Consider the following 10208-nt stretch of genomic DNA (forward strand, 5'->3'; position numbering starts at 1 on the left):
ACACTTTTTCCGTCGATTCTAAAAATATAAGCTTAAACCTGCACTGCCTCGGGTATATTAAACGTGAAAGAATCCTCTGAAGAAACACATTTCGCGCTATAAGGCGCGAGAAGTTGTTAATTTCCTGTCAGTGAAGTAGCCAATCACAGAGTGTTGTCGAGATTGTTTTTGGCAGCACTTACCAAGTGAACCGCTAGCTACATAGGAAAGATGTACGAATAATATTAAAGCGTAAATGCAACGCGCGTGTGAGTTTCGTTTAGAGCGGTTTTCACTTGAATATCGAAGGTATTGGTTTTAGGGGGTTTTTTTCAATTGTGTTTGCTTTGGTTTTGCATCCCTACGCTTAGTGATTGGTTTAAAAATCTCGCGCCACTTTTTCAGCCAATCAGAACTAAAACCAAAACCAATCGTGACTCGCTCATGCACGTTTTCCTTAGCTTTGTACCGTCTACATGTATTTGCTTCGAATTTTTGATTGGTTCACTGGTTTGTCTGTGTCCTTTGTGATTGGTCAGAGTAATTACTTTGGTTGTGGTTTTACGACACTCAATTGAAAACTGCTAGATCCATTCATTTACTGCTCCGATTAGATGAACAAATAATAAGCGTTGTACCGCGCGTTTTAGGTTCGTTACTTGCAGATCCAACTCATTTACTGCTCTGTTAAGATGTACGAATAATAAGCGTACATGTACCGCGCGTTTTAGCTTCGTTACTTGCAGATCCATTCATTTACTGCTCTGTTAAGATGTACGAATAATAAGCGTACATGTACCGCGCGTTTTAGCTTCGTTACTTGCAGATCCAACTCATTTACTGCTCTGTTAAGATGTACGAATAATAAGCGTACATGTACCGCGCGTTTTAGCTTCGTTACTTGCAGATCCAACTCATTTACTGCTCTGTTAAGATGTACGAATAATAAGCGTACATGTACCGCGCGTTTTAGCTTAGTTACTTGCAGATCCAACTCATTTACTGCTCTGTTAAGATGTACGAATAATAATCGTACATGTACCGCGCGTTTTAGCTTCGTTACTTGCAGATCCATTCATTTACTGCTCTGTTAAGATGTACGAATAATAAGCGTACATGTACCGCGCGTTTTAGCTTCGTTACTTGCAGATCCAACTCATTTACTGCTCTGTTAAGATGTACGAATAATAATCGTACATGTACCGCGCGTTTTAGCTTCATTACTTGCAGATCCAACTCATTTACTGCTCTGTTAAGATGTACGAATAATAAGCGTACATGTACCGCGCGTTTTAGCTTCGTTACTTGCAGATCCAACTCATTTACTGCTCTGTCAAGATGTACGAATAATAAGCGTACATGTACCGCGCGTTTTAGCTTCGTTAAGGTGGATTTCCACTGTCGCGTTTTTGCTGACGCACGTTAACGTACGTAAAAACTGTAAACGGACGTAAAACGCGCGCGATTACGTGCGTCGAATTTACGTTGTCCAATTTCCAATGCCACGTTTTTTTCTTGGTATTTACGCACGTTACACGCACGTATACGCACGTAGCAATCGCAAGTGTTTTCAAAAATGTTGAACTGATTTCAACTTTTTCCGCGGCTGACTGCGGCTACGCAGTGATTTACCCAATCATACTTTTGGATTTTGTCACATGACACCACTTGCCATGTGGAAAACCTTTTTGTTTTTAATCGCCGTCGATTTACATGGGAAAACATTCAGATGTAGAAGCACTTCTCATTGAAAAAGCCCGAACATTTCCAGCAATAATCTATAGAACTGACTACAGAACCAAAAATTACACGAACGCAGTAGTGAAAGAAAACGCCTGGCGTCACGTTACGTAGGCTTTGAACCGGCAATCCGGAAAGGTCGCCTCAAATCTTTTTTTTACCTGATGGTCTCTTTCGGAAGTATTTGAAAAATGCCTCTTGGACATATTCACGCATTTCTTTTACTAGCGTGTGGTACAAATTGTTTTCATGGCAGCCATGTTGGAAGAGTCAAACAACAAGATATTTGAATAAAAATGTTAATGATTTTTTTCCCAAAGGAAAAACAATTTATTGTTTCACTCCTCCAATATGGCCGCCAATAACACACTCTATTCACCAACTTGATAATTCAGGATGGCGGGCATTTACGTACGTTCAACGCACGTAAAAAAGAAACCCTTTTTATTACTTTTTACGCGACAGTGGAAATTTGCCTACGTATCATTTTTTACGCACGTTTTACGTACGTAAATATTTACGCGTCAGTGGAAATCCACCTTTACTTGCAGATCCACTCATTTATACTGCTCTGATGAGATGTACGAATAATAAGCGTACATGTACCGCGCGTTTTAGCTTCGTTACTTGCAGATCCATTCATTTACTGCTCTGTTAAGATGTACGAATAATAAGCGTACATGTGCCGCGCGTTTTAGCTTCGTTACTTGCAGATCCAACTCATTTACTGCTCTGTTAAGATGTATGAATAATAAGCGTACATGTACCGCGCGTTTTAGCTAAGTTACTTGCAGATCCAACTCATTTACTGCTCTGTTAAGATGTACGAATAATAAGCGTACATGTACCGCGCGTTTTAGCTTCGTTACTTGCAGATCCAACTCATTTACTGCTCTGTTAAGATGTATGAATAATAAGCGTACATGTACCGCGCGTTTTAGCTTAGTTACTTGCAGATCCAACTCATTTACTGCTCTGTTAAGATGTACGAATAATAAGCGTACATGTACCGCGCGTTTTAGCTTCGTTACTTGCAGTTCCAACTCATTTACTGCTCTGTTAAGATGTACGAATAATAAGCGTACATGTACCGCGCGTTTTAGCTTCGTTACTTGCAGATCCAACTCATTTACTGCTCTGTTAAGATGTACGAATAATAATCGTACATGTACCGCGCGTTTTAGCTTCGTTACTTGCAGATCCATTCATTTACTGCTCTGTTAAGATGTACGAATAATAAGCGTACATGTACCGCGCGTTTTAGCTTCGTTACTTGCAGATCCAACTCATTTACTGCTCTGTTAAGATGTACGAATAATAATCGTACATGTACCGCGCGTTTTAGCTTCGTTACTTGCAGATCCATTCATTTACTGCTCTGTTAAGATGTACGAATAATAAGCGTACATGTACCGCGCGTTTTAGCTTCGTTACTTGCAGATCCAACTCATTTACTGCTCTGTTAAGATGTACGAATAATAAGCGTACATGTACCGCGCGTTTTAGCTTCGTTAAGGTGGATTTCCACTGTCGCGTTTTTGCTGACGCACGTTAACGTACGTAAAAACTGTAAACGGACGTAAAACGCGCGCGATTACGTGCGTCGAATTTACGTTGTCCAATTTCCAATGCCACGTTTTTTTCTTGGTATTTACGCACGTTACACGCACGTATACGCACGTAGCAATCGCAAGTGTTTTCAAAAATGTTGAACTGATTTCAACTTTTTCCGCGGCTGACTGCGGCTACGCAGTGATTTACCCAATCATACTTTTGGATTTTGTCACATGACACCACTTGCCATGTGGAAAACCTTTTTGTTTTTAATCGCCGTCGATTTACATGAAAAAACATTCAGATGTAGAAGCACTTCTCATTGAAAAAGCCCGAACATTTCCAGCAATAATCTATAGAACTGACTACAGAACCAAAAATTACACGAACGCAGTAGTGAAAGAAAACGCCTGGCGTCACGTTACGTAGGCTTTGAACCGGCAATCCGGAAAGGTCGCCTCAAATCTTTTTTTTACCTGATGGTCTCTTTCGGAAGTATTTGAAAAATGCCTCTTGGACATATTCACGCATTTCTTTTACTAGCGTGTGGTACAAATTGTTTTCATGGCAGCCATGTTGGAAGAGTCAAACAACAAGATATTTGAATAAAAATGTTAATGATTTTTTTCCCAAAGGAAAAACAATTTATTGTTTCACTCCTCCAATATGGCCGCCAATAACACACTCTATTCACCAACTTGATAATTCAGGATGGCGGGCATTTACGTACGTTCAACGCACGTAAAAAAGAAACCCTTTTTATTACTTTTTACGCGACAGTGGAAATTTGCCTACGTATCATTTTTTACGCACGTTTTACGTACGTAAATATTTACGCGTCAGTGGAAATCCACCTTTACTTGCAGATCCACTCATTTATACTGCTCTGATGAGATGTACGAATAATAAGCGTACATGTACCGCGCGTTTTAGCTTCGTTACTTGCAGATCCATTCATTTACTGCTCTGTTAAGATGTACGAATAATAAGCGTACATGTACCGCGCGTTTTAGCTTCGTTACTTGCAGATCCAACTCATTTACTGCTCTGTTAAGATGTACGAATAATAAGCGTACATGTACCGCGCGTTTTAGCTTAGTTACTTGCAGATCCAACTCATTTACTGCTCTGTTAAGATGTACGAATAATAAGCGTACATGTACCGCGCGTTTTAGCTTCGTTACTTGCAGATCCAACTCATTTACTGCTCTGTTAAGATGTACGAATAATAATCGTACATGTACCGCGCGTTTTAGCTTCGTTACTTGCAGATCCAACTCATTTACTGCTCTGTTAAGATGTACGAATAATAAGCGTACATGTACCGCGCGTTTTAGCTTCGTTACTTGCAGATCCAACTCATTTACTGCTCTGTTAAGATGTACGAATAATAAGCGTACATGTACCGCGCGTTTTAGCTTAGTTACTTGCAGATCCAACTCATTTACTGCTCTGTTAAGATGTACGAATAATAAGCGTACATGTACCGCGCGTTTTAGCTTCGTTACTTGCAGATCCAACTCATTTACTGCTCTGTTAAGATGTACGAATAATAATCGTACATGTACCGCGCGTTTTAGCTTCGTTACTTGCAGATCCAACTCATTTACTGCTCTGTTAAGATGTACGAATAATAAGCGTACATGTACCGCGCGTTTTAGCTTCGTTACCTGCAGATCCACTCATTTACTGCTCATTTACTGTTCGTATACGTATTTGTTATAAATACTAACAGTAATAAACGACTACTGAACTGAAATGTTGACATTCTAAACATTTTGATACCAGTCAATTAGTAACAGCTTTTTGTTTTGTCGCAATCATAAAAATACAGTAGAGGTAACTCAACAATAATATCAAGTGTTTCAACAACTCGGAACAGTCTGCAGCATTTAGATTGGCAATGCTTAGTGGCCGAAGGGAATATATTGGTATAGAGTCTCACAAGTCTTTATGCTGAGAAAAGTTGAATCGGTTGAGCTTTGTCGCTGAGTGATGCTCTGAATAATATAGATACAACTTCACTTTAGCCACTTAAGCTTACCTTGGAGAAAACTGCGAAGAATATTCGAAATAAGAGAAGGCAAAAGAACCAAGCAAGCACAAACGAAAGCATGCACAGTCGAAAGTACAAGGATCACCACCTCTAAGCCTGTTATCCTTTCATCGCTGTTGTTATGTTTTTGCAAGAAATAAATATACCATATCCCCCCCCCCCCCCCTCTTGTTGAGGACAGGTCTTTTCAGGTCTTTCATTCTTAACCCCAAAGAAATCCGTTGAAAACGTCTAAAATGCCTTATACCCCAATGAAATTCTTTGAAAATGGGCTAAACCCTCACGAATTCCATAACTTTTCACCCATTCCCCCCGAAGAATTCCCTTATATTTTTGTCTTACCCCTAAGGAATTCCACGGATTTTTGCCCTTACCCCCAGAGAATTCCACTGTTCCTCAACAGGTCGGGAACACAAATTTTATGCAATAGCCCAATTTTTCACGAACGGCCACTATTTTAACGATGTTCGGTGGCGGACTAAAACTCTACTTCCCTGGACAAAATCCTGTTATGTCATTTTCGGTATTATTTTATTTTCATCTTCAGGTACACGTTTCGGCCATTTCTTTAAACAAAACACGGTTGTGAGATTTCAAATTAGACGCATCACGAAGCTTTCACGAAGCACTTGGCATGGAGATGACGTCATTCGCCCTAATCTCGTACTGCAGGGCCCGGTTGTTCAAAGCACGATTAAGCTAATCCAGGATTAGCGTGAAATTTGATTTCAATTTTATATAATTTCGTTGAGGTTTTCTGTTAATATTTTCTGTTCCACAGTTTTGACATGGACCAATCTCAAACTTAACAAAATATTAGATTTGGAAAACCCTTTAAAACAAGTGAAATTAAAATCTTGATCATCTTTTAATCCTGGGTTAGCGTCAATCGTCTTTCGAACAACTACGGAAGTACTCCGAGGGTTGAGAAGATCTGGGTACGAGATTACATTCGCCCCTGAAAATATTTTTTGGGGGGGTCAAATTGAAGACCAAAAAACTAACTCGAGAACAATCTGATTTTTAGACAGCGTTCTCCTTCGTCGAACGGAATAAAGTAGTTAAAGGATATATTTAAAAGTCTTTCAACATACCGATGAAGAAAGTTCTTGTGTTACGCGTACATCCCCAGTCCAGTCCTTGGTAGTTTGAAGTATAACAAAGGTCGCCAAGGTAGGTACACGTAATGATTGTAGGCTAACCTGCAGAATACCCCGCAACTAAAGCTGTTCCGCGTAGCCACCGAAATTGGCTACGCGGACCGTCCGATCAAACGCTAGTACTGGGAGCGAAAGAAGTAAGAGTAATTTTCTCACTCGTCAACGTGTTTTTAATCGCTGACTAAATTTTTGTCGGGTGTGTTTCGCCGTGAGTTCCACTTTAGTTTGCTAGCGGTTAGTTCCACTTTAGTTTGCTTGCCGTAAGTTCCACTTCGGTTTGCTTGCGGTTAGTTCTACTGTTGTTTGCTTGCGGTTTAATAGTTTCACTACAGTTTGCTTGCGGTTAGCTCTTATTTGTTTGTACGCACGTTGTTTGTAAGGGAAGCACACGTTTGTTCGAAGGTCGAAAGCTATTGCCGTTCAACAACATTCATTTTATACGAAACAGGACGAGGTAAGATTTTGACAATTATCGATTCACTGTTTTGTAGTTTCTCGTTGTTCGTCACAATTTTGAAACACAAATATTTTTATTTGCTTGATAGCATAGACAAACGTTCGTGAGTGAATTTCGAGTGTAATGAATAAATTTCGACTGCGTAGACGTGAAGACGCATAGCCACTTTCCTAGATTATTATACATTGTAGTCACTCTCTGTCCGGCCCTATGCCCACTTAGGGCTTTGGCCATAAAGAAGTCACTCTCTGTATTCTCATTGGCTAAGAGCCTACAGTTAATTCTGAGAATCAGCGCAACCTACAGCTTAGTGAATAATCTGCTAGCAGATTATTCACTAATCTGTAGGTTGGGCGCGCAATGCATGATTTCCGAGAGGAATGTGTCAGGAATCTGACAGCAAAGGAAATTTATAATTTGTCGATTCGCTTCTTCAACTGAGCAAAACATTTACCTAAATTGAAAAATTGCTGGACAATAAATTCTTGGAAAACACAAAATGACCGACAAAGATTGCGGAGCAACTATTCCACGAATACCTTGGGAGAAAAGCATTCAAAAGCAAGACGACAAGTAGGAATTAGTAGAACGGTTGTAGTCGTTTAGTACGTATTTTCCCGAAAAACAATGTATAATAAAACAAGATCTCGGGAAGCCTTCGGCTTCGGCTGATAACACTTACCTCGACCTTGATTATTCTGGATATCACAAAAATCTCATCCAATAACTGTTTATAACTTCGAGAGCTATGAATAAATTTCGACTGCGTAGACGCGTAGCCATTTTCCTAGTAAACTTTGAGACCCATGAATAAATTTCGACTGCGTAGACGCGTAGCCACTTTCCTAGTAAACTTCGAGAGCAATGAATAAATTTTGTCGGCGTATACGCATAGCCGAGTAGCTGGCTGCACCGTGTAGCTTGAGATGCGGGGTATTCTGCATTTGCTCCAGAATTTCCGGGTGTCGATCTAAGAGTTTTATTATATCATTTATAACATGTATAACAATCATATGTACAAGTAAAGAGAAACGAAAGTAACCCCTGCCTAAACTAAGTCCTATATTTTATTTTTGTTTGTATTTGTGTGTGTTTTATCTTGATTCTAAAGTTTTGGCAAAATTCAATTTTGTTTTCACAGGATTCCCATTGAATAATCAAAATATGGAACAATGTTTTGGTGATGGGGTTGCATCTGAGATAAAAGCTGTAGTTGAAGGAATTCAAATTCCAAATGAAATGGATAATCCACTTTGGAGCAATTTCATTTTTGAAATGATTGGTCACCAAATGTCTGAAAGTGACCTAAAAATACAGAATGTAAAAATATGGCAAAAATATTCGGATACCTGGCGCAACACTGTTATCCCGTGGGAAGGCTGTTATGGAAAGTTACTGTATGTGGGAAGCACCACTGAAGGAATGACAAACTCGCAAGATTTGGATCAGTTGCTTATAACAGATTCAGTGGAAATATATGAACGAAAAGCAGACTTTGGACCAGATAGGCACACCATTAAACTTAAGTTTATTCAGTCACCGATAGATCCAGGATACGTCAACATCGTGGTACCTTTCTGGAAAACCAGAACATTCAATGATCATAATGTTAAGAAATACGGAAACAAATATTTCTTTTCCAATGATGGGTTTATACGTTCAGTGCGGGAATGGGGTTTTACTGGGAAAGACGGTGAACAACACGGACCAGCACTTACATCTCTTGACGTTGATACAGTTCATTCCATACGTTGTTGCAAGTGGCCTAGATATGCAGACGACATTTTAAAGAGACGAGAATGTCACGTGCCTGACCGTAACCATTTGAAATCTCTCCGTGTTTATGTGGTGCCAATCGGGTATCGTGATAGCGAATACAAGGAAATAGAATGGAGAGTATCGTTTACCGGAGCAGAGATGTATTTAGTGTCTACCTGGAACAAAACGAAGAAGTATTGTTATTATCTGCTGAGAAATTTCAGTAAGACATACCTCACAGAAAACGATATTTTGTGCTCCTATTTTATTAAAACAGCCATTTTATGGTTATCTGATGTTCTGTCAGAGGAATATTGGAGCCCACAATATTTCTCTAATATTTTTATCATGGTGTTACATGTGCTTTGTCACTTCCTCGAAAATCACAACATTCCACATTACTTTATACCGGAACACAATATGATTAGGTTTCGAAACTCGGAGGACTGTGCAGGCACGTGTACACCTCTGCGGTCATTTTTGATGTCGGGTCAGATGGATGTGGTAGTGGCAAACAGTTTGTGTGGAACTCGAGTTGTAGAGGATACTTCACCAGGAATACGCAGATCGCACAGACAATGTTGTAGTCTTATTCAAGAATACTTGGAATCAGACTACTCGTTTCAGGATCAGAAAGCTCTGTACGAGGTTGACCAACTGTCGTGTTTTACTCCACATTTGGGTATATGGAATACAACGCAGTGTAAAATTTTGGAGAAGATTGTAGATAATCTTGAAACATTGGTTCCTGCCAATTATATAGCGCTTTACAAAACACTGATCAACCGAAATATAGCAGGCTTCTATCATAAGCTTCGATTACGGGATTCTCTCAAGAAAGCTGAGGCACTATATAAAGTCTCTATACCACTTGTCTATTCATGTGGTTTTGATGACCAAAACATTTCAGGAACTGTCCATTTTGCATTTTTTAAGTACCTTACAGGTGAATTTGAAAGTTCTGTAGAGTGTTTATTACCAATTTTTCATAAGATTGAAACGATAATTGCCACAAAGACTGTCGATTTTTATCTGTGCATACCTGTAACTCTCAATCAGGCAAACCGATTCAGCATCGATAACTTATTGTGTAAAATTGTATCAACGCTCTCGCATGAAACACCATTTTATATAAATTCAGTTGCTTTATACTTCTACATAATAATTCAGTCACTTCGAAAGTTGCATTTTAATGATTTAATAATTATTAAACCATGGTTTGTCACATTTACATCATTGCAAAACTTAATAAGAAAGGAGCACTCTGTTAAATCTCAAACAAAACTTGTCAACCTTTTACGTTCTGATTTGTTTGAACAATTTGGTGACAATATCAACAACGATATGTACGATTAGGGCATTTTGCTTGTCTTTGAAAATCCTCCATGACTTATTTGTATGTAAAGCAACGAGTTGTACTCTGGGGATTGAGAAAACTGGAGATTGTAATGCAAGTTACATTCATATTGTCCATTAAATGAATAAAAAAGTTCCATTTGTATGA

At 39.1% G+C, this 10208-nt stretch overlaps 1 protein-coding gene across 1 annotated transcript; it reads left to right on the forward strand.

The window, feature by feature from the left end:
* Positions 1–6213: 6213 nt before the first annotated feature.
* Positions 6214–10199, forward strand: LOC144665640 (uncharacterized). The gene is made up of 2 exons (XM_078526904.1): positions 6214–6502; positions 8088–10199. The coding sequence occupies exon 2, from the start codon at positions 8111–8113 to the stop codon at positions 10058–10060; it is 1950 nt and encodes a 649-aa protein (XP_078383030.1). The 5' UTR covers positions 6214–6502; positions 8088–8110; the 3' UTR covers positions 10061–10199.
* The last annotated feature ends 9 nt before the right edge of the window (positions 10200–10208 follow it).

The sequence above is a fragment of the Oculina patagonica genome, chromosome 9 (assembly GCF_052425735.1).
Source record: "Oculina patagonica isolate OP01 chromosome 9, crgOcupat, whole genome shotgun sequence".
NCBI classification, from domain to species: Eukaryota; Metazoa; Cnidaria; class Anthozoa; order Scleractinia; family Oculinidae; genus Oculina; species Oculina patagonica.